The sequence below is a fragment of the Nomascus leucogenys genome, chromosome 10, assembly GCF_006542625.1.
Source record: "Nomascus leucogenys isolate Asia chromosome 10, Asia_NLE_v1, whole genome shotgun sequence".
Taxonomy (NCBI): domain Eukaryota; kingdom Metazoa; phylum Chordata; class Mammalia; order Primates; family Hylobatidae; genus Nomascus; species Nomascus leucogenys.
In genome coordinates, this window is record NC_044390.1 from 41,070,093 (window position 1) to 41,092,924 (window position 22,832).

The following is a 22,832-nucleotide window of genomic DNA, read 5'->3' on the forward strand; positions in this document are numbered from 1 at the left end:
AAAGCTGACAAGTGTCAGAACCTGTTCTCGGAACTTTAATTCATTTAATCCCCGAAACTCTAAAAAGTAGGTCCCGTTTTACTCCCAGTTTTACAGATGAAGAAACTGAGGCTCAGAAAGGTTGGGGCTGGGTGCGGTGGCTCACACTTGCAATCCTAACACTTTGGGATGCCGAGGCAGGTGGATCACCTGAGGTCAGGAGTTGGAGACCAGCTGGCCAACATGGTGAAACCCTGTCTCTACTAAAAAAAAAAAAAAAAAAAAAAAAAAAAAAATACAAAAAATTAGCCGGGCGTGGTGGCAGGTGCCTATAATCCCAGCTACTTGGGAGGCTGAGGCGAGAGAATCACTTGAACTCGGGAGGCAGAAGTCACAGTGAGCCGAGACCATGCCATTGCACTCCAGCCTGGGCAAAGAGAGAAAAACTCCATCTCGGAAAAAAAAAAAAAGATTGAGTAACTTGCTCGAGGTTGCCCAGCCAGGAAGAGGCAGAGCTGGTTTCAATCAGCCAGAGGAAGGTCGTGACACTGACCCCCCTGTTAAGCCGATGTCTGATCCCTGATTGGGGATGGAGGTGAAGTTTGTACTTCATGTACCCTTTGCCCTTCACATCCAGTTGTTAAGGGGCTGCAGCACGGCCCCTGGGTGTCTGGGCCTGATTCTTTCTTGGGTTTTGTTTCTGTCTCTCCTCCCCTGCCCCCTCCTCCCTCCCGCCCCCCCCCGCCTCAGACTTCCTCCTTCACTTGCCTGGACGCTGCGCCACATCCCACTGGCCCTTACACTGTGGTGTCCAGCAGCATCCAGCTTCATGGGGGGACTTGAACCCTGCAGCAGGCTTCTGCTCCTGCCACTCTTGCTGGCTGTAGATGGTGAGTTGGGGGCTTCCGCAGCTGCCTCCCGGGTCCCTGGGCTCAGCTTGGGGTAGGGCAGGGAGCGGGGTGGAACGAGAGAACCAAAAGTGGGTGTTGGGATGGGAGCAGGTCCCCAGCCTCCCAAAGCCTGTGGGTTTCTCTCAGAGCCCGAGCCCCCAAGTTTTGTCGTCCGCTACAAGCAGGGGAGAAGAGACATCTAAGGGTGTTGCCACAGGACAAGTTGTGCAGAAGTAACGCACATAGTCTGGTGGCCCAGATGCCAGCCCCCTGAGTCCTGCCAGACACATTCTCCCCCTTGCTAACCTCTTGGCTGTCAGGATCCACCCTCCCTGGCTTCTAAACTTGCCTGCCGGACCCCCATCATAACTCTGTGCCTGAGTTTACCTTCTTTTTCCTCCTCAGGTCTCCGTCCTGTCCAGGCCCAGGCCCAGAGCGGTAGGCCTAGACCCAGCAGTCCCTCTCTCTACCTCCCAGAGACCTCTCTGTCTCGGTCCCTCCCGCACCCTTTCCAAACCTCCCTGTCTCTGACCCCCTCCCCACAGTTCCCAGCACACGCTGACCTCCTCTGACCCCTGTGCTGCAGATTGCAATTGCTCTATGGTGAGCCCGGGCGTGCTGGCAGGGATCGTGCTGGGGGACCTGGTGCTGACAGTGCTCATCGCCCTGGCTGTGTACTTCCTGGGCCGGCTGGTCCCTCGGGGGCGAGGGGCTGCGGAGGGTGAGTGGGGCTAGCAGGGGACACCCTGAGGACTTGCCTAGATGGGGGTGGGGGGCTGGGGTAAGCTCCCAGATCTCAAATATCCAAAGGGATGGTAATGGAGGTGCTGATTTGGAAATGACAAAACACCCTCAACTCACCACTCTGCCTGTCTCTGCACCCCGCAACACCCCTCACCTCCAGCGGCGACCCGGAAACAGCGTATCACTGAGACCGAGTCGCCTTATCAGGTGAGAAAACCAGACTGTCCTCCTCACATTTCGCTCCTGCCGGAGGATATCTGCCCCAGATACTCCTTCATGCCATCAGAGGGACCTCAAAGCCATTCTCCCTAAAGCACCCCCAAACTTTGAAGGCACACTGGACATCTGTCCAAAACTGGGCCGAATAATCAACCACAAGCTTATGGTCAGCTTAAAATGTGTGAAGACGGACTGGGCATGGTGACTCAAGCCTGTAATCCCAGCACTTTGGGAGGCCGAGGCGGGTGGATCACTTGAGGTCAGGAGTTCGAGACCAACATGGTGAAACCCTGTCTCTGCTAAAAATACAAAATTAGCTGGGCGTAGTAGCGCATGCCTGTAATCCCAGCCACTTGGGAGGCTGAGGCAGGAGAATCCTTTGACCAGGAGGCAGAGGTTGCAGTGAGCCGAGATCACGAAATTGCACTCCAGCCCGGGCAACAACAGGGGAACTCTGTCAAAAAAAAAAAAAAAAAAGAGTGGCTTTGCCTTTGTAAGTGCAAGCACAGGCCTTGCCAGAAGTCAGGCCAGGAATTTTCTGGAAGAAACCCAGCCCTAGGGCGACTGGTTTCTGGGAGATGTTCTCAGTAGGGCAGAGAATGTCATTCAGCCCTACCTTGGTAACTCTAAAGAGAGGAGTCCTAGAATTCTTTTTTGGGTTTGAGGACCCTGCATCCCTTTGAGAAACTAAGAAAATCTAGACACCTCAGAAAAATCTACACAAAAAATACAAAATTGTGCATATAATCTGAGAGCAGTATAAGTGTTCTTTATAATTAAAAAAAATTTTTTTTTGGCCAGGTATGGTGGCGCACACCAGTAATCCCAGCACTTTGGGAGGCCGAGGCGGGTGGATCATGAGGTCAGGAGTTCAAGACCAGCCTGGCCAGGATGGTGAAACCCCATGTCTACTAAAAATACAAAAATTAGCTGGGCATGATGTCATGCGCCTGTAATTTCAGCTTCCTGGGAGGCTGAGGCAAGAGAATCGCTTGAACCCAGGGGCGGAGGTTGCAGTGAGCCTGGGCGACAGAGTGAGACTCCATCTCAAAAAAAAAAAAAAAAAAAAAGACCAGGGTCTCACTATGTTGCCCACGCTGGTCTCAAACTCCTGGTCTCAAGTGATCTTCCCACCTCAGCCTCCGAAAATCTTGGGATTGTAGGCACAAGCAACCATGCTGGTTGAGTATTCTTGAAGCTCTTCGTTCTTTCTTTATTTTAATTTTTTTTTTTGAGATGGAGTCTCACTCTGTCACCCAGGCTGGAGTGCAATGGAGTGGTCTCAGCTCACTGCAAACTCCACCTCCCAGGTTCAAGCGATTCTCCTGCCTGAGCCTCCCGAGTAGCTGGAACTACAGGTGCATGCCACCACGCCTGGCTAATGTTTGTATTTTTAGTAGAGATGGGGTTTCACTATGTTGGCCAGGCTGGTCTCAATCTCCTGACCTCGTGATCCACCCACCTTGGCCTCCCAAAGTGCTGGGATTACAGGCGTGAGCCACCGCGCCCGGCCTTAATTTTTTTTTTTTTTTTAAGTAGAGATAGGTTCTCACTGTGTTGCCCAGGCTGGTCTCAAACTCTTGGGCTCAAGAGATCCTGTTACCTTGGTCTCCCAAAGTGCTGGGATTATAGGCGTGAGTCACCATGCCTGGCTGAAGCTCTTTTTAAAAACTATGGTGTATACAAGAGAATCTAGTCATCTATCCCCCTCTCTGTCAGTGCTCCTTTTTAACCCTTTAAGGGGTCATGAAATCCTCTAAGACCCCTCCCCTGAAGAATGCATGCCCAGACTAGTCATTATATATGATTTTAGGGTTTCTGTCTGAGGCCTGCCCCTGGGGGCCACATAGATCCTCCCCCTACCCTAAGTGTGAACACTGCTGTGTGAAGTCTGAGATACTGTCTGCAACCAGCTTTGCCTATTCACCTCACTTGTGGATAAAGTTTCTTTGTGAAGTCTAAGAATCTCGGATTTGGCTCTGTGATATCCAGAAGACCGAGGGGCCTTTCCAGTTACTGGTGGCAGTGAAATTTTAGGGCAAAGCGTTACCCGGATGTATTCATTCCCTCTGTGGATGTGTCCAGCACCTATAAGTGCTAGATGCTGGGGACACAGTGACAGAGTTTATATCCTAGTTAAGACAAACTTGAAGCAAATGAACAAATAAAATAATTTTGGGAAGCACAGTAAAGGAAATAAACAGGCTTTTTTGATAGTGGCTGGAGTGTGGGGGGAAGAAACTACAGACGGGAAATTGAGAAATGCCTCTCTGAGGAGGTGACGTGAGCTGAGACTTGAAGGGAGATGGGATCTAGGGGAACAGAATTTCAGGCAGAGGGAACAGCACACGTGGGGGCCCTGAGGCTGGGGCACACTGATGAGGCAGAGAAGAAGGGGGAACACTGAATGTACTTGAATAAAATCCGGATCTCTTCCATGGCTATAAGGCTGAAGAAGCTGCCAGGGGCCTTGTAGGCCACTGGGAGAAGGCTGGATTTTATTTGGTGGGTCCCTTCCACTGATGGCCCCCATTCCTTTAGGAGCTCCAGGGTCAGAGGTCGGATGTCTACAGCAACCTCAACACACAGAGGCCGTATTACAAATGAGCCCGAATCATGACAGTCAGCAACCTGATACCTGGATCCAGCCATTCCTGAAGCCCACCCTGCACCTCATTCCAACTCCTACCGCGATACAGACCCACAGAGTGCCATCCCTGAGAGACCAGACCGCTCCCCAGTACTCTCCTAAAATAAACATGAAGCACAAAAACATTATGCCAGATCCTTGGGCTGATGGGATGGGGACATGTGGGGGTCCTGAGGGGGCCTTCGATCCAGAAACAGTTCATGGGAGGGAGGCTTTGGGAACGCTGGGGTTCTTTGAGAAAGAATACGACTACAGGTGTTTCAACTGTTTTATTACAATCCAAAAGTTGGGGCGGGGGTTCCTGTGCCACCACACACCATCCAGGATGAGAGGGTCAGAAGTCAAAGGTCCAAGTTGCAGGACGGTCAGCCCCTGCCTGGCATGTTGATGTAGACTTTGCCGTCTTCTGGGGATAGGGGAGAGAAAGCATGAAGCTTGACCACCCACATCTCTACTTCCCTGGGGACCCCCTGCTTCAGGGGTTTCCTCAGGGGTTCCCCCAGGCACCTCCTCCAGGGTTTCCCCAGCACCTCCTCCAGGGCTTCCCCAAGGGCCCCCTCCCTGGGACCCCCTCCCTAGGGACACTATGCACCCTCCAGGCCCCGCCCATCTCTGCCCTCACCTTGGGCGGGGCTGCGGCGTGGGCGTGCGCACAGGAACACCGCCCCCACGATGAGCAGTGATGCCACCGCATCAGCAGCCACGAGCCCTGCCAGGAGCGGCAGAGAGAGGGACCCACATCCGGAACAGGAGCCTGGAGAGTGGGGGCCGGAACAGGGAGACAACTCAGGCTCTGCGTCCTGGGGCAGTGCTTTGGCCACAGGGAGAGAGGAAGTCCCCTGCGAGGGGGCGGGTCCCAGGTTCCTTGGGGTTGCGCTTGGGGAATGAAACGGGAGACAGAGATGCAGAGAGGCTGGGGTGTCCCAGGACCCTCGGGGCTGTGCAGTGGGCACACGGAGTACTCCTGAACAGAGGCTGGGGGTCGCTGATTCTGGGACTCGGAGAAGGACACGGATCCTCTGATTTGGGGACGGGAGGTGGGATGGTGACCTGGAGAGCCACTGGGGTGTTCTGGGAGCCGCTGGCCAAGCTTCTGGGATGGAAGTGATACCTGAAGTGCCAGGGTAAAAGGCAGGGACTGATGATCTCTCTCCTGGGGTCGTCTGAGTTGCAGCCACTGTGGAAAGAGAAAGAAGGTGGGTGAGGGTGGAGAGAAGGTCCACAAAACAGAATGCTCAGCCCGGCGCCTTGGCAAACGCCTGTCATCCCAGCACTTTGGGAGGCCAAGGCAGGAAGATCGCTTGAACCCAGGAGTTCGAGACCAGACTGGGCAACATAGTGAGACCTCGTCTCTACAAGAAATATAAAAATTAGCTGGAAGTGTTGGTTCACGCCTGTAATCCCAGTTACTCGGGAGGCTGAGCTGGGGGGATCACCTGAGCCCAGGAAGTCAAGGCTGCAGTGAGCCATGATTGCGCCACTGCATTTCAGCCTGGACAACAGAGCAAGACCCCATCTCAAAATAAACAAATCAAAAAATAGGGTGTAGGGAAGGAAAGGTAGTGTCCTGAGAAGTAATCTCCAGGCTGGAGAGATGGAATAGGGCCACATGGGAAGGGGACTCCCAGAGACATGGAGAGTGAAAAGAAATTGGAAGTGGCAGCAGAGACCCAGTCATGAGAAGGGGATGCTAACAGGCAGCCCCTCCAGAACTCCCTGTCTCACCCCCTCCCGCCCCCAAGGACCCAGGCCCTGAAGCCAAATGGATCTCTCAGAAGGGAAGGGATGCAGGGAGGAGAACCCCACTTTCAGCACCCGTCCCTGCAGACGTCACCCAAGCACCCATCTCACAAACGCTCTGCCTACCATCCCCTGTAACCACTGGCTTCACCTGGGAGCAAAAGCAGGAAGAGGATGTGACCTGGATGGGTCATGGTGGACTGGGGTCTGGCAGGGGTCTGGCAGAGGACTGTGGTCCAGAGAAGTCCTGAGGAACTGTGGGAGAGCAGAGAAGTAGCAATAGCGGATGTCACCCTGCGGTGTCAAAGCCATCTGCTTCCTGTGTGTGTTGAGGGGGTGTCTCTGTTACTGCCTTTGGTGAACAAACTCGGGGGAGGGTCAGAGAGACCAGGGAGGCTGCTGGCCTGGTCCAAGTGGGAATGACAGGTGGCAAGGGTGTGCGGGCTAGGGAGATCTGGAAATATTTTGGAGGTAGGGCCAACAAAATTTGCTGATTAAATGGATGTGGGTGTGTTTGAGAGGGATCCTAGACAGCCAAGCCTTCTGGCATGAAACTCTGAGAAGATGGGAGTGTCTGCTGGCAGAGATGAAAGGTAGGGAAGTGGGTTTGCCGGGAAAGTGACGAGGTTTGGGCATACAGAGTTGGAAATGCCTGATGATCTCCCTGTGGAGATGCTGAATAACCTCATTGCATTTAGGAGTTCAGGGGATAAGGCTGGTCTGGAGATGTAAATTTGGGGGTTGATGGCTTATGGATGGTACTTAAAGCCACAAGACTGGGTGAGATCACCAAGGAAGTGAGTGCAGAAAGGATTCTGCCCCTATCACAACACACACTGAATGGGGGAAGGGGAGGAACTTTGCCAGGGAAATGGAGAAAGAAGGAGTAAGGGAGGGGACCCCGGAGAGCATGGCATCTTGAAAGCAGGGGAGAGGCCACCGCAGTGGCTCATGCCTGTCATCCCAGCACTTTGGGAGGCCAAGGTGGGGGGATCACCTGAGACCAGGAGTTCAAGCCAATATGGTGAAACCCCATCTCTGCAAAAATACAAAAATTACCCGGGCATGGTGTCGGGCTCCTGTAATCCCAGCTACTTGGGAGACTGAGGCAAGTGGAGGTTGCAGTGAGCCGAGATCTCGCCACTTTGCCACTGCACTCCAGCCTGTGCGACAGAATGAGACCCTATCTCCAAAAATAAAAAAATAAAAAAATAAATAAAATAAGAAAGAAAAGCAAGCAAGCAAGCAAGCAGGGGAGAAATAGGGCCAACATGGTCAGTGCTGTGAAAGGTCACCAAGTGAAACTGAGAGTGGCCTCCCACTGGAATGTCAGCTCCAGGGCTGGGAATTCCTGTCTGCTTAGTTCACAATATGCAGCAAAATGCCTCCTCTGCTGCAATAAATTATTTTAAATGATGAATGAGTAAATGAAACCAGATCTCTGAAAAGTGTGATGTAGGGGAGAGGGAGAAATTGAGCCACACCCTATACCCTTACCCACAGCCCCTTCCTCTGGGAGTCTAGACCCCCAGTCCCCCCTCCCTCTGGACCCAGTAATATTCTGCCTGCCCCCACCCCATCTCCATCCCCACTCCTAGCCCTACTCCCATGGGCAGGACCCAGGAGACAAAGCCTCCAGCACCCCCTTAGACACAGACTCAGAAATCCAGGCCCCAGCCAGGCACCATGGCTCAAGCCTGTAATCCCAGCACTTTGGGAGGCCAAGGCAGGTGGGTCACCTGAGGCCAGGAGTTCGAGACCAGCCTGGCCAACACGGTGAAACCCTGTCTCTCCTAAAAATACAAAAATTAGCCAGGCGTGGTGTCCGGCACCTGTAGTGTCAGCTACTCGGGAGGCTGAGGCAGGAGAATCGCTTGAATTCAGGAGGCGGAGGTTGCAGAGATCGCACCATTGCACTCCAGCCTGGGAGACAGAGACTCCTTCGCAACAACAATAACAAAAAAAAAAAAAAAAAAAAAGAAAGAAAAGAAATCCAGGCCCCCCCCCCCCCGCGATGTCTCCCTCCTCTTAGAGCCCGGTGCCCTAGGCTCCTTCAGAGCAAAGATCTGGACCCCAGCTCCCTCCTTCCCGGGGGACTGAGTAGTCCGCCTCCCAAGTCCGCCGCGCCCATTCAGGGACTGCGTTCGCTGGAGCGCAACCTGGGGACTCCCAGGCCTGTGGGCGGGCCCTGCCCAGGACTGGGCGGTGCCATAACCCCTAGTTTAAAAACTCGCGGGTACCGGCCCCAAGATCGGGGACCCGGCGGAGGCTCCGCGGGGGAAACAGCGAGGCTGGCGCAGCGCCGAGGCCGCGGCCCTGGGGGCCCGCAATCCACGCCACGGAATCCCCGAGGTAATGGGTGCGGGTAGGGCGCGCTTGGCCCCCTAAGAGAGTGAGGGACTGAGGATCGAAAGACTCCCGAGGCCCTGAGGGACGGAGCTGGAGCGTCAGCCCTTTATCCCGAGAGTGAGGGTCCTAGGTGTTTGGAGGAGGAGGGGATCGTGGATCGTGACGGAGGGGCGGCTGGGATCCCGGACTTCTAGGATCGCAGGGCCCCGAGGGTGCAAGGGCTGGGAGGCTGGATCCCTGGGTCCTTGGAGGTGCTAGGGGTTGCTGGCAGCCGAGACTCCTACCCCTAGAAGAAGGGACTGGGCTGAGTGCTGGGAGGCGTGGTCGCTTAAAATCGGCGTGGGTCTCGGTGGGGAAGGGTCCGGAGCCTGGGCTCAGGGTCTACGCTGGAGGTGACCCTGCCTCTGCCCCGCCCTGGGATTTCCGGATCGCCACCCGTGCGGGGCTGAGCAGGAATTCCCCTTGCGCGGGGATTCCACGAGCGCCACGCTCCGCCGCGCGCCCCGCCTCGGAGCAGGACACCTGGGGCACAGGACTTGGGGGAAGGGGAGGATGGAAGATTCCCTTGCGTGAGCGCCGTGGCGTCAGTGCGCCGCGTCGGGGCTGTTTCCGAGCCGCCTCCTCCCGCCCCCGTCCCCCGCAATCCCCGCGTAACCCTTCCTCTGCTGGAACCCAGGCTCGGAAGGGTGAGGGTTCTGTCTTTCTGGGTCGTGGGAAGGAGTTTGGGAACTGGGGCTCCCAGGTCCTAGAGAGGAAGGAACTGAGGGTCCAGACTCCTGGGGCCTGAAAAAGAGACCGTATGGATGGGACTTTTTTTTTTTTTTTTTTTTTTTTTATGGAGTCTCTCTCTGTCGCCCAGGCTGGAGTGCAGTAGCGCAATCTCCGCTCACTGCAACCTCAACCTCCGCCTCCCGGGTTCAAGTGATTTCACCTGCCTCAGCTGGGATATACAGGCGCCCGCCACCACGCCCGGCTAATTTTTATATTTTTAGTAGAGACGGAGTTTCACCATGTTGGCCGCCTGACCTCAGGTGATCCGCCCCCCTTGGCCTCCCAAAGTGTTGGGATTACAGGCGTGAGCCACTGCTCCCGGCCCGGGGTGAGGCCTTTGACTTCTCGAGGAGGGGCGCTGGGGACTCTGGATTTCCGGGTCAGGTTCTAGGGCAAAAGAAATGTTGGGAACCTAGATGTGCGTCTAGGGAGTGACGCCTGGGGCCTGCCCCCCATCAACCCGCTGACTTCAAAACTGGGATATCTGGGGGTGGAATTTTTTTACGGAAGTGGGGTGGTTGCTGCAGAGGGGTGCCCTCCTCCCCCTTCCTCACTTTCCGCGACGCTGGTGGAAAGTTGGGTCAGAGGGAAAGTGCGGAGCAAAAGGAAGGAAACGGCGGAGGCGGATGCCCCACCCCAAATCTTCTAATGGCTTTGGAGGAGTCAGGCGGCATCTGTGTGCCAGTTTTTCCGCGCGGGAGGGCGAGGAGGGTGCCCAAACCCACTCCCCGCGCGCCACCCCCGCCGCATTTAGGTGACTTAAGGACCCTTGATGACTTCCCCCCTCCTCTTCCGCACAGTGAGCAGGGGTGAGCGCAGCCACTGCCCAACGCAAACCGTGAAGAAGCTTCTGGAAGAGCAGAGGCGCCGCCAGCAGCAGCAGCCCGACGCTGGCGGGGTGCAGGTGAGGCCAGGGAGCTACAGCTCTCCGGAGGCCCCGTACTGTCCCCGTAGGGACTCAGCGGCTTGCCGGGCCCTCGGGGCTGATGAGAGGGGTGGTCCTGACCGAAATGTCTTATAGATCCTAGACAGACCCGGAGGAATCTGCCAGATAAAGTCACCTGGGTTCCTTTTTGCTTTTGTCTTTACAGGGACAATTTCTCCCTCCCCCAGAGCAGCCCCTGACCCCATCTGTGAATGAGACTGTGACTGGTAAGTTCTCTCAGCTCCTGGCCTCCCCATCCTCCTCATTCTTCCCTTTTTTTTTTTTTTTTTTTTTTTTTTGAGACACGATCTCACTCTGTTGCCCTGGCACTGGAGTGCAGTGGCGCTATCTGGCTCACTGCAGCCTCAACCTTCTGGGCTCGAGTGATCCTCCCGCCTCAGCCTCCCAAGTAGCTGGGACCACAGGCGATGCCACCTTGCTTGGCTAATTTTTAAAATTTTTGTAGAAACGGAGTCTGGCTATGTTGCCCAGGCTGGTAGGCCCTCATTCTTACTGGAACTCAGTAGCAGTCTGATTTCCTAGGTTCTCTGAGTCCAGTATTCTATGCACATAGTCCTACGGAGCCCCAGGGCCCAGGCTCAGCCTTTTTAGTGCCCCAGGAGTCCAGGCCCTCAATTCCTCAGTGTCCCAGGAATCCAGGTCCCGGGTGTTTGGTGTCCCAGAAGTACTAACTCTGAGTACCTTGGGAGACACCAGGCCCTCTATCCCTGGATGTGACGTCCCCAACTCTGGTAACCAGACCTGCCCCTGCCCCTCCTCTTACGCGCAGGCCACCCTCCCTTCCCAGCACACTCGGAGACTGTGGGTTCTGGACTTAGCAGCCTGGGCTTTCCAGACTGGGACCCCAACACGCATGCTGCCTACACAGACAGCCCCTACTCTTGCCCTGCTTCTGCTGCCGAAAATTTCCTGCCTCCTGACTTCTACCCACCCTCGGACCCAGGGCAGCCGTGCCCATTTCCCCAGGGCATGGAGGTGAGATACAGAGTGGGTACAGGATGCTGAAGGGCCCCTAAAAATTCGCAGTTGCACTCCTGCAGTATTCTGAGATGTCTAGAGCTGTTATGATTCCCTTTTCCAGGCCGGGCGTGGTGGCTCACGCCTGTAATCCCAGCACTTTGGGAGGCTGAGGCAGGCGGATCACTTGAGGTCAGGCGTTTGAGACCAGCTTGGCCAACATGGTGAAACCAAAAATGAAAAAATTAGCTGGGTGTGGTGGCACGCACCTGTAATCCTAGCTACTTGAGAGGCTGAGGCAGGGGAATTGCTTGAACCCAGGAGGTAGAGATTGCAGTGAGTAGAGATTGCACTGCTGCACTCCAGCCTGGGTGACAGAGCAAGTCTCTGTCTCCGAGGAAAAAAAAAAAATCCCCTTTTCCAGGTGGGCAAAACTGAGGCCTAAATGTCGAAGGTTACTTGGCATAGATGGGATACCCAGGGTCTCTGCATGCAGATGTGTGTGTGGTGGCTTGGGATGGAGGAATTCTCAGCTGACTGGCTCTCCCCACCACCTGCACCCTTCAGGACCCCCCAGACACCCAGTTCTATGTAGAATCTTCCCTGCCACAGGCCGGACCCTGGAGAGTTTCTGCACTCCCTTCGGGACCCCCACAGTTCCCTGCTGTGGTCCCTGGACCATCGCTGGAGGCGGCCCGAGCTCACATGCTGGCTTTGGGGCCACAGCAGCTGCTGGCCCAGGATGAGGAGGGGGACACGTGAGTATAGGGGATGGGGTTGTCTGCAGACTCTTGGCTTGGCGGGGGCTGTTCTCACGGCTGTCCCCCACCTGTCCTCAGGCTCCTTCACCTGTTTGCGGCTCGGGGGCTGCGCTGGGCAGCATATGCTGCGGCTGAGGTGCTCCAGGTGTACCGGCGTCTTGATATTCGTGAGCATAAGGGCAAGGTGAGGCCTGGGGCCTGAACTCTCCTGGGTTCAGGGGAGGAAGGAGCCTGGGGCCTGGACCCCTGGATCCTAGAGAGGAGGGGAATGGGGAGTGAGCTCCTGGGGCTGAGGGGAGATGGGGCTGGGAGCCTGGTTTTCTGATGGGAGGGAACCAGGAGCACAACCTGACTTCTCCTGTGGCCTGCAGACCCCTCTCCTTGTGGCAGCTGCTGCCAACCAGCCCCTGATTGTGGAGGATCTGTTGAACCTGGGAGCAGAGCCCAACGCCGCTGACCATCAGGGACGTTCGGTCTTGCACGTGGCTGCTACCTACGGGCTCCCAGGAGTTCTCTTGGTATGGCCAGCTGGCAGGCAGGGGTTTGTCTAGGGGGTAGACTGGTTGCCCAGATTTTGGCTTCCAGGGCCAGGATGCCAGGGGATACCCTTACCCAGCACTCTGCCTTCTCTTCCTCCCAGGCTGTGCTTAACTCCGGGGTCCAGGTCGACCTGGAAGCCCGAGACTTCGAGGGTAAGTTGGGTGTGGGCAGGGCTGGTGTGGTTGGTGTGGCTGGGCGAGGTGGGTGCAGATGCAGGCCCCTCACTGTCTCCATTCTGCAGGCCTCACCCCGCTCCATACGGCCATCCTGGCCCTTAACGTTGCTATGCGCCCTTCCGATCTCTGTCCCCGTGTGCTGAGCACGCAGGCCCGAGACAGGCTGGATTGTGTCCACATGTTGCTGCAAATGGGTGCTAATCACACCAGCCAGGTGAGCTGGGATGTGGGCGGTCAGTCCCTGGGAGATTGTGTGGAATGGGGCCACTTGGATGTCCGGGAGCTCCAGGCAAATGCTGACTTTGTCTCTTCCTTGCTGCGTGCCCTTGAACATGTTACTTCACTTCTCTGTACCTTCGGGGTTTTTTGTTTGTTTGTTTGTTTGTTTTGAGATGGAGTTTTGCTCTTGTTGCCCTGTCTGGAGTGCAATGGTGTGATCTTGGCTCACCACAACCTCTGCTTCCCAGGTTCATGTGATTCTCCTGTCTCAGCTTCCTGAGTAGCTGGGATTACAGGCATGAGTCACCACACCTGGCTAATTTTTTTGTATTTTTAGTAGAGACGGGGTTTCTCCACGTTGGTCTCGCTGGTCTTGAACTCTCGACCTCAGGTGATCCACCTGCCTTGGCCTCCCAAAGTGCTGTGATTACAGGCGTGAGCCACCGCACCCAGCAGGGTTCTTTGTTTGTTTGTTTGCTTTTGAAACAGGGCCTTACTCTGTCGCCCAGGCTAGAGTGCAGTGGTGCAATCTCATCTCACGGCAACCTCTGCCTCCCAGGTTCAAGCGATTCTCTTGTCTTAGCCTCCTGGGTAGCTGGGACTATAGGCGCACGCCACCATGCCTGGCTATTTTGTGTGTGTGTGTGTGTGTGTGTTTTAGTAGAAGTGGGCTTTCATTGTGTTGGCCAGGCTGGTCTCAAACTCCTGACTTCAAATGATCCTCCCACCTTGGCCTCCCAAAGTGCTGGGATTACAGGCGTGAGCCACCGTGCCTGGCCCCTAGTTGTTAACTGGGAGTAATATTACTGACCTTAGGGTATGTTATCAAGCACTTACTATTCATTCATCAAGCACCGAGTTTCATAGATTAGCTTATTGAAACCTCATAAACACCCTGTGACATGTGTACTCTATTTTCTATATTTTACTGATAAGGAAACTGAGGCACGGGAAATCAAAAATCTTTTTTTTTTTTCTTTTTGAGACAGAGTTTTGCTCTTGTTGCCCAGGCTGGAGTGCAATGGTGTGATCTCAGCTCACCGCAACCTCCGCCTCCTGAGTTCAAGCAATTCTCCTGCCTCAGCCTCCCGAGTAACTGGGATTACAGGTTCCCACCACCACATTCAGCTAATTTTGTATTTTTAGTAGAGACAGGGTTTCTCCATTTTGGTCAGGCTGGTCTCAAACTCCTGACCTCAGGTGATCTTCCTGCCTTGGCTTCCAAAGTGCTGGGATTACAAGCGTGAGCCACTACACCTGGCCTCAAAAAATCTTTTTGAGACAGGGTCTCACTCTGTCACTCAAGCTGGAGTGCAGTGGCAGGATCATAGCTTATTGCAGCCTTGACCTTGTGCACTTCAGTGATCCTCCCACCTCAGTCTCCCAAGTAGCTGTGATCACAGGCATGCACCACCATGCCTGGCTACTTTTTTATAGAGGTAGGGTCTAACTATGTTGGCCAGGCTGGTCTCAAACTCCTGAGCTCAAGCAGTCCTTCCACCTCTGCCTCTGAAAGTGCTGGGATTACAGTTGTGAGCCACTGCACCCAGCCTAAAAAATCTTATAGCTCGTGAGTGTCAGAGAGAGAATTAGAACCCAGGTAGTCTGACTTTAGAAGCTAGCTTTTAATTATGTTCTATTCCTTTCCTGTGACAGTAGCTCCTTCATAGGCTGGCTGAGAGAATTAAACATCCACAAAAAATGTTTATTTATTTATTGAGATGGAATCTCACTCTGTCACCCAGGCTGGAGTGCAGTGGCATCTCGGCCTACTGCAACCTCTGCCTCCCTGGTTCAAGCGATGCTCCTGCCTCAGCCTCCTGAGTAGCTGGGACTACAGGCATGCACCACCACGCCTGGCTAAATTTTGTATTTTTAATGGAGATGGGGTTTCACTATGTTGGCCAGGCTGGTCTCAAACTCTTGACCTCAGGTGATCCGCCCACCTTGGCCTCCCAAAGTGCTGGGATTATAGGCATATAAGCCACCGCGCCCAGCCGAAAAATGTTTTTTTAGTTAAAGAATGTTGAACACCAATAAAATACAGAAAATAGTAGAATGAACTCCATGTGTCCAACATCAATAACCAGCAACTCATGGCCAGTCCTGTCCCATTCACTCTCTCATTTTCAAGTGATTTTTGCTTTGTTTTTTTTGAGACAGCTCTCACTCTGTCACCCAGGCTGGAGTGCAGTGGTGCGATCTCAGCTCACTGCAAGCTCCGCCTCCCAGGTTCGCACCATTCTCCTGCCTCAGCCTCCTGAGTAGCTGGGACTACAGGCACCCGCCACCATGCCCGGCTAATTTTTTGCATTTTTAGTAGAGACACGGTTTCATCATGTTAGCCAGGATGGTCTCGATCTCCTGACCTCGACTCGACCTTCCAAAGTGTTGGGATTACAGGCGTGAGCCACCGCGCCCGGCCTCTCACTTTCATGTGATTTTTAAGCAAATTCAAACATATTTTTTTCAAAAATATTTGTATATCTTTAAAGAATAACGGCGTTTAGCAGAGTTAGCTAGATGGTGGGGAGGGACTGTAGGAAGGACGGGCATGACTGAGTAGAGACAAGACAAGGCGTTATTAGCAGGTTCGGGAAATGGATGATGGTAATCTAGGCTCTTAATGGTTGCAAAGTAGAGCTAAGTGATCATTTGGGCAATACAGAGAAGGTGGAATTGATACTTTGGTAATTCATTCCTTTCTTCACTCAGAATTTTGGAAACATATGATGTGGCTACCAGTGTGCTGGTGATGGAGCATAAAGTTGCTTTTTGTTTGTTTGTTTTTGGAGACAGGGTCTGGCTTTGTCACCCAGGCTGGAGTGCCGTGGTGCAATCACGAATCACTGCAGCCTTGACTTCCTGACCTCAAGCATTCCTCCCACCTCAGCCTCCCAAATAGCTGGGACTACAGGCACGAGCCATCTCACCCAGCTAATTGTTTTATATTTTTTGTAGAGTGGGGGGGTGGGGGTCTCGCTATGTTGCCCAGGCTGGTCTCGAACTCCTGGGCCCAAGTGATCCCCCAGCCTTGGCCTCCCAAGTGCTGGGATTACAGGCGTGAGCTGCCGTGCCCAGCTACCTGTAATGTTTTAATAAGAAAAGACCACTTTCTTGTACTTTTAGACATTACAATTTAATGGAAAAGAGAAGAGATGATAAGTAAACAAAGAACTGAACATAATTACAAATTGGGATGAGAGCTGCCTCGGAAATATAGAAGGAGCTCTTAGACAATAAAAAGATTGGCTTTATATTGGATGTGGGGCTCACAATGAAGGTCATTCTGAGGAAATTACATTTAATTTCAGCAAGAAATGATGAAGAGGAAGAATTAACTGTGTGGTAGGGTTCTGGGAGAACTCAGAAATCAGGGAGTATTTCTCTGAAGAAAGGACAAATAATTTTTTTTATTTTGAGATGGAGTCTCACTCTGTTGCCCAGGTTAGAGTACAGTGGTGCAGTCTTGGCTCACCGCAACCTCCCAGGTTCAAGTGATTCTCCTGCCTCAGCCTCCCGAGTAGCTGGGACTACAGGCATGTGCTATCACACCCAACTAATTTTTGTATTTTTAGTAATAATAATAAGTTTTTTAAAAATAAGAAAGATGGCTGGGTGCAGTGGCTCATGCCTGTAATCCAAGCACTTTGGGAGGCTCAGGTGGGCGGACTGCTTGAGCTCAGGAGTTCGAGACCAACCTGGGCAACATAGGGAGACCCCATCTCTACAAAAAAATACAAAAATTAGCTGGGCTTGATGGCACATGCCTGTGGTCCCAGGTACTCAGGAGGCTGAGGTGGGAGGATCACCTGAACCTGGGGAGGTCAAGGCTTCAGTGAGCCATGATTTTGTCACTCACTGCACTCCAGCCTGGGCGACAGAGCAACACCCTGTCTCACAACAACAACAAAAACAACAACAATAATAAAAGATAAGAACTCTTTCCCTGTAATCTCAGTGCTTGGGGAGGCTAAGGTGGGAGGATCACTCGAGCCCAGTAGGTTGAGGCTGCAGTGAGCCGTGGTCACACCACTGCACTCCAGCCTGGGCAACAGAGCAAGACCACGTCTCAAAAAACAAACCAAAAAATAGCTTTTTTTTTTTGAGGTGGAGTCTCACTCTGTTGCCCAAGCTGGATTGCAATGGTGTGATTTTGGCTCACTGCAACCTCTGCCTCCCGGGTTCAAGCTATTCCTGTGTCTTAGCCTCCCAAGTAGCTGGGATTATAGGCACATGCCACCACGCCTGGCTAATTTTTGTATTTTTAGTAGAGACGGTTTAATCATGTTGGCCAGGCTGGTCTCGAACTCTTGACCTCAAGTGATCTGCCCTCCTTGGCCTCCCAAAGTGCTGGGATTACAGGCGTGAGCCCCTGTGCCCTTCGAAAAAAAAGAACTTTTTAAACCTCAGTATCATTACTCTGTCTTTAAAAAATTAAAGATTTTCTTGTAATACCAAATATCCTGGCTGTAGTCAAATTTCCTTTTGGCTGTAAAATGATAATTTTTTTCATTAAAAAAATCAAGATCCAAGTAAGCACACATATTATGATGTTACGTCTTTTCAAATCACTCTTAATCTAGAGCTTTGGTTTTGTCTTCATCATTTTTTGGACGAGCAAACTAGGTGGTTTTGCCCTGTTATCAGCACATAAAATGTTTAACATTCATTATCATTACAAACTCCTTAAAGACACATAAAAAGGTTTCATTTTAGAAAATGTCTTTTATTTTCCTCCAAATATGATGGGAACAGCTCAATATTGTGGTGCAGTATTGCAATATTAGCTAGTCCACTGATTAATGCTGCCAACTCCTGTGCTTGTAGATAAAGTACAGTCTGTGTAGGTCAGGATGCAGGTTAATGTGTTGAATGGAGGGCAGGTAGCCAAGGCAGTTGCTTTGAAGAACTGGAAAAGGAGTCTCTTTCTCAGACACTGGTGGGAAAATTGTCATGAGAAATGTACAGTTCTGGGAGGTGTATGGTGTGAATGGTACACCCTGAGATGTGGTGTTGTGCGGTGCACAAGACATACAACTGAAAAAGGCACTCTTGGTGGGGCTCGCAGAAGAGGGCCAGCATCTTATTTATTTATTTATTAATTTTGAGATAGAATGTCACTCTGTCACCCATGCTGGAGTGTAGTGGCGTGGTCATAGCCCACTGCAGCCTTGAACTCGTAGGCTCAAATGAACCTCCTGCCTCAGCCTCCCAAGCAGCTGGGACTACAGGTGCACACCACCACGCCTGGCTAATTTTTCTATTTTTTGTAGAGATGAGGTCTTGCTGTGTTGTCCAGGCTGGTCTGCAGCTCCTGGCCTCAAGTGATCCTTCTTCAGCCTCCCATAGTGCTAGGATTACAGGCGTGAACCACCGCACTCCGCCAAGGGTCAGGGTCTTTAAAGGCTCCTGGATTCTGTGGGAGGGCACCTAGGTGTGAGGCTGGCCCTGACCTCTGCCATTCCCCTCCCCTCAGGAGATCAAGAGCAACAAGACAGTTCTGCACTTGGCCGTGCAGGCTGCCAACCCCACTCTGGTTCAGCTGCTGCTGGAGCTGCCCCGCGGAGACCTGCGGACCTTTGTCAACATGAAGGTGGGAGCCGGGGCTGGGAAGTGCAGGTTGTGTGGGATACGGTAGAGGGGGCAGTGGGATGTTAGGGGTCCTGGGGGCTGTGGACGTGGAGGGGACAATGTGTGGGATCTGCAGGGGAATGTGTAGGAAGTAGACACAGACTGCCCCAGAACATGTAGGCCATGGACACAGGGATGCATGCAGCGTGGCTGTGGCCGGGGGAGGTCTGGGATGTGAAAGGACAAGAGTAGGACGTGGACAAGGCAGAAATTGAAGTGCAGTTTAGAGGCCTGGGCCAGCTGAGCCCAGATCCCCATCAGCTCTCCCCTTACTTTTCCAGGCCCACGGGAACACAGCCCTCCACATGGCGGCTGCCCTGCCCCCTGGGCCAGCCCAGGAGGCCATCGTGCGGCACCTGTTGGCAGCTGGGGCGGACCCCACACTGCGCAACCTGGAGAATGAGCAGCCCGTTCACCTGCTGCGGCCCGGACCGGGCCCTGAGGGAGTGAGTAAGCACTGAGCCTGCCTGTAGAGTGGCCTCTGAGCTCGGGGGCGTGGGATGACCTCCCTGCCCCACCCAATGCTCACTTTCAGAGAATGACTTCTAATCTCGGAAGGTGACTTCAGGCAACCCTGACTCTATAATGTGACCTCTGACCTCAGTGTTTCATCCCTTACCCCAGAATGGTGACTTCTCTGATCTCTACCCCAACCCTGACCTCATAGTGTGACCTGTACTCCCAACCCTGAATCTTGCTTGACCTCAAGGTGTGACTTTTGATCCCCCCAAGTGTGACCTCCTACCCCCTGCCCCTAACCTTGGGTCCTGACCTCAGATGTGACTTTTGACCTCTTACCTGTTCCCTTCAATTCCCTCTCATTGCTCACCCCCAGGTGGGAACCCCCAGCCAGCAGCCCCTTTCCCTTCACTAAAGTTCTGCTTCCTGACCCTTTCTCAGTGTATGAACCCAGGCGGTGACCTTCTTCCCACATCTTTATTTTTATTTATTTATTTATTTATTTATTTATTTGTTTATTTATTTATTTATTTATTTTGAGACAGTGTCTTGCTCTGTTGCCTAGGCTGGAGTGCAGTGGCACGATCACAGCTCACTGCAGCCTCGAGCTCCTGGGCTCAAGGGATCCTCCTACCTCAGCCTCTCTAGTAGCTGGTACTCCAGGCAGTCACCACCACACCTGGCTAATTTTTTTTTTTTTAAGAGATGGGGTCACACTATGTTGTCCAGGTTGGTCTCAAACTCCAGGCCTCAATTGATCCTCCTGCCTTGGCCTCCCAAAGTGTTGGGGATCACAGGCATGAACCATCACTCCCAGCCTCCTTCCCAAATCTTTTTTTTTTTTTGGCGGCGGAGTCTTGCTTTGTTACTCAGGCTGGAGTGCAGTGGTGCAATTTTAGCTCACTGCAAGCTCCGCCTCCCAGGTTCAATTGATTCTCCCGCCTCAGCCTCCCAAGCTGGGACTAAAGGCACAGGCGCCACCATGCCCGGCTAATTTTTGTATCTTTGGTAGAGGTGAGGTTTCGCCATGTTGGCTGGGCTGGTCTTGAACTCCTGACCTCAGGTGATTTGCCCACCTTAGCCCCACAAAGTGCTGGGATTACAGGCGTGAGCCACTGCACCTGGCTCTTCCAAAATCTTGACTCTGGACCTCTGACCTTCAAATCCAACGGGACCCACTCAACCTCTCTTCTCTAGCCCCTCCCTCTGCATGTCGTGCCTTCCCCACCTCTCCTTCCATCCTGACAGACTTCTCTCCCTCCTTTGCCTTGTCTACAGCTCCGGCAGCTGTTGAAGAGGAGCCGTGTGGCGCCACCAGGCCTGTCCTCTTAGGACTCAAACCCAGACCCTGGACTGATTTTCCAGTCCCCACCGTCCTGCGGGACAGCCAGCGTATGCTAATGTTGCAAATCCATGATAATGTATGTGGAATATCCTGCCATTGGGGTCTTACATTAAAACCCCAGAATGGCTGCAGAGGGGTGAACAGGCCCCAATATTTGGGGTGCTGTGATACCCCTCTTCTACCCACAAGGAGCCCTCTTGATGATTTCTGTGAAATCGAGGCCCCTTGATTGTTTCTGTGAAACACCCTGCACCCCTAGTCCTTTCCCCACTGAGATCCTTTGGGTTCCTTCCCCTAACTCAGCTGTTCGTTCCCAGAAACCCAGATGTAATCCCCCTACGTGGTGCTTGGGGCATCCCAATACCATCTCAGTAAAGCTCCTACAATGGCCTCCTCAACCTCCCTGGGACCCACACCCTTCGGGTCCTCACCCTGAGACAGGAGGGACCCTCTGAGATCAGGGACCCTTAGGTCCCACTGCTCTCTGATTCAGAGCTCAGCTGGGCCCCGTTCCAAACCCCAGCATTCCCAGTCACTCCCTCCCTAATCTGAGCATCACTCAAGCTCTTTATTAAACTCAGTTTGGGCCAGGTTTGGTGGCTCATGCCTGTAATCCCAGCACTTTGGGAGGCCGAGGCGGGTGGATCACCTGAGGTCCGGAGTTCAAGACCAGCCTGACCAACATGGAGAAACCCCATCTCTACTAAAAATACATATTAGCCGGGCATGGTGGCGCATGCCTGTAATCCCAGCTATTCGGGAGGCTGAGGCAGGAGAATCACTTGAACCTGGGAGGTGGAGGTTGCGGTGACCCGAGATCATGTCATTGCACTCCAGCCTGGGCAACAAGAGTGAAACTCCATCTCAAAAAAAAAATAATAATAATAAAATAAGAAGAAGAAAAAGAAGAAGAGACAGGAGAGAGCTTGCTTCCCTGCTCTCTACTCTCTGCCATATGAAGATGCAGTAAGAGGATGGCCATCGTGGGCAGGGCACACTGGCTCACACCTGTAATCCCAGCATTTTAGGAGGCCGGGATGGGAGGATAGCTTGAGCTCAGGAGTTTGATAACAGCATGGGCAGCATGGTGAAATCCTGTCTTTACTCAAAAAAAAAAAAAAAATAGCCAGGTGTAGTGGTGCACACCTGTGGTCCCAGCTACTCGACAGAGTAAGGCAGGAGAATGGCTTGAGCCTGGGAGATCAAGGCTGCAGTGAGCTATGATTACACCACTGCACTCCAGCCAGGTGACAGAACAAGACCTGTCAAAAAAAAAAAAAAAAAAAAAAAAACCCTGCAAACCAGGAAGAGAGTCCTCCAGACTTTGGAACTGCTGGCACCTTGATCTTGGACTTCTCAGCCTCTAGCACTTGTGAGAAATAAATGTGTGTTGTTTAAGCCACCCAGCCCATGGTATTCTTAGCCCAAACTAAGACTCATCAATACACACATGTGCACACACCCACCCCACTAACATGATAAAATGTCCCTCAGAAACTTTTTTTTTTTTTTTTTTAATAAGAACAGGTTCTCACTCTGTTGCTCAGGCTGGAGTACAGTGGTGCAATGTCAGCTCACTGCAGCCTCCACCTCCTGCCTGGATTCAAGAGATCCTTCTGCTTCAGCCTCTTGAGAAGCTGGGACCACAGGTGTATGCCACCACACCCAGCTAATTTTTTTCGTTTTTATTTTTGTAGATGCGAGGTCTCACTATGTTGTGCAGGCTGGTCTCGAACTCCTGGGCTCAAGGGATCCTCCCACCTCAGCCTCCCAAAGTGCTGGGATTACATGCATGAGCTTCTGCACCTGTCCATATATTCTTATTATTATTTTGAGACCGGGTCTCAATCTGTCACCCTTGGCTCTCTGCAGCCTCGACCTCTTAGGCTCAAACAATTCTCCCACTTCAGCCTCCTGAGTAGCTGAAACTACAGGCACTCACCACCATGCCTGACTAATTTTTTTTTTTTTTTGTAAAGACTGTGTCTCACTATGTTGCCCAGACTGGTCTTGAGCTCCTAGACTCAAGCGACCCTTCCATCTCAGTCTCCCAAATTGCTGGAATTACAGTCATGAGCCACTGCACATGGTAGAAACTGAATTATTATAAGAAAAATTGGCCGGGCACTGTGGCTCACGCCTGTAATCCCAACACTTTGTAAGGCCAAGGCAGGTGGATCATTGGACGTCAGGAGTTCAAGACCAGCCTGGCCAACATGGTGAAACCCCATCTCTACTAAAAATACAAAAATTAGCCAGGCATGGTGGCGGGCGCCTGTAATCCCAGTTACTCGGGAGGCTGGGGTGGGAGAACCGTTTGAACCTGGGAGGTGGAGGTTGCTATGAGCCAAGGTCACACCACTGCACTCCAGCCTGACAAGACTCTGTCTCAAAAAAAAGAATTACCAAGATCATCTTCAGTGGTAAAAGAATGGCTTGGGGTGCAAGAACAT

The 22,832-nt window shown here is 52.8% G+C and overlaps 3 protein-coding genes across 7 annotated transcripts; 2 read left to right on the forward strand and 1 right to left on the reverse strand.

Annotated features, from left to right (window-relative positions):
- Positions 1-729: 729 nt before the first annotated feature.
- TYROBP (TYRO protein tyrosine kinase binding protein) lies at positions 730-4,607 on the forward strand. Its single transcript, XM_003280064.3, has 5 exons — positions 730-869; positions 1,275-1,307; positions 1,456-1,590; positions 1,774-1,820; positions 4,374-4,607. Exons 1-5 carry the CDS (start codon positions 809-811, stop codon positions 4,437-4,439), a joined length of 342 nt encoding a protein of 113 aa, XP_003280112.2. The 5' UTR covers positions 730-808; the 3' UTR covers positions 4,440-4,607.
- A 129-nt stretch (positions 4,608-4,736) lies between these two features.
- On the reverse strand, positions 4,737-8,949 carry HCST (hematopoietic cell signal transducer). 3 transcript variants are annotated; one of them, XM_003280066.4, is made up of 5 exons: positions 8,856-8,949; positions 6,374-6,477; positions 5,594-5,659; positions 5,105-5,236; positions 4,737-4,888 (listed from the first exon to the last, which is right to left on the reverse strand). In XM_003280066.4, exons 2-5 carry the CDS (start codon positions 6,414-6,416, stop codon positions 4,848-4,850), a joined length of 282 nt encoding a protein of 93 aa, XP_003280114.1. In that variant the 5' UTR covers positions 6,417-6,477; positions 8,856-8,949; the 3' UTR covers positions 4,737-4,847. The 3 variants fall into 3 exon arrangements, with proteins under 3 accessions (XP_003280114.1, XP_012355596.2, XP_030675959.1); XM_012500142.2 differs by lacking the exon at positions 8,856-8,949 and adding an exon at positions 7,282-7,321 and having other exon boundaries at positions 4,737-4,885; XM_030820099.1 differs by lacking the exon at positions 8,856-8,949 and adding an exon at positions 7,282-7,321.
- On the forward strand, positions 8,360-20,971 carry NFKBID (NFKB inhibitor delta). 3 transcript variants are annotated; one of them, XM_030820098.1, is made up of 12 exons: positions 8,360-8,574; positions 10,143-10,246; positions 10,434-10,494; positions 11,058-11,263; positions 11,858-12,003; positions 12,085-12,190; positions 12,378-12,524; positions 12,647-12,698; positions 12,788-12,936; positions 18,421-18,537; positions 18,857-19,021; positions 20,313-20,971. In XM_030820098.1, the coding sequence occupies exons 4-12, from the start codon at positions 11,258-11,260 to the stop codon at positions 20,364-20,366; spliced, it is 942 nt and encodes a 313-aa protein (XP_030675958.1). In that variant the 5' UTR covers positions 8,360-8,574; positions 10,143-10,246; positions 10,434-10,494; positions 11,058-11,257; the 3' UTR covers positions 20,367-20,971. The 3 variants fall into 3 exon arrangements, with proteins under 3 accessions (XP_030675958.1, XP_030675956.1, XP_030675957.1); XM_030820096.1 differs by having other exon boundaries at positions 8,482-8,574; positions 18,857-19,025; XM_030820097.1 differs by lacking the exon at positions 8,360-8,574 and adding an exon at positions 9,226-9,257 and having other exon boundaries at positions 18,857-19,025.
- Positions 20,972-22,832: the final 1,861 nt, after the last annotated feature.

Coding starts and splice junctions, on each gene's coding strand:
- TYROBP (XM_003280064.3), top strand. CDS start 809: ATGGGGGGACTTGAACCCTGCAGCAGGCTTCTGCTCCTGCCACTCTTG. Junction 1,591..1,773: donor GGGGCGAGGGGCTGCGGAGG/GTGAGTGGGGCT, acceptor CCTCACCTCCAG/CGGCGACCCGGAAACAGCGT. Junction 1,821..4,373: donor AGACCGAGTCGCCTTATCAG/GTGAGAAAACCA, acceptor CCATTCCTTTAG/GAGCTCCAGGGTCAGAGGTC.
- HCST (XM_030820099.1), bottom strand. Junction 5,660..6,373: donor CTTCCTGCTTTTGCTCCCAG/GTGAAGCCAGTG, acceptor CTCTTTCCACAG/TGGCTGCAACTCAGACGACC. Junction 4,889..5,104: donor ACGCCGCAGCCCCGCCCAAG/GTGAGGGCAGAG, acceptor CCCTATCCCCAG/AAGACGGCAAAGTCTACATC.
- NFKBID (XM_030820096.1), top strand. Junction 12,004..12,084: donor CAGGATGAGGAGGGGGACAC/GTGAGTATAGGG, acceptor ACCTGTCCTCAG/GCTCCTTCACCTGTTTGCGG. Junction 18,538..18,856: donor GGACCTTTGTCAACATGAAG/GTGGGAGCCGGG, acceptor TTACTTTTCCAG/GCCCACGGGAACACAGCCCT.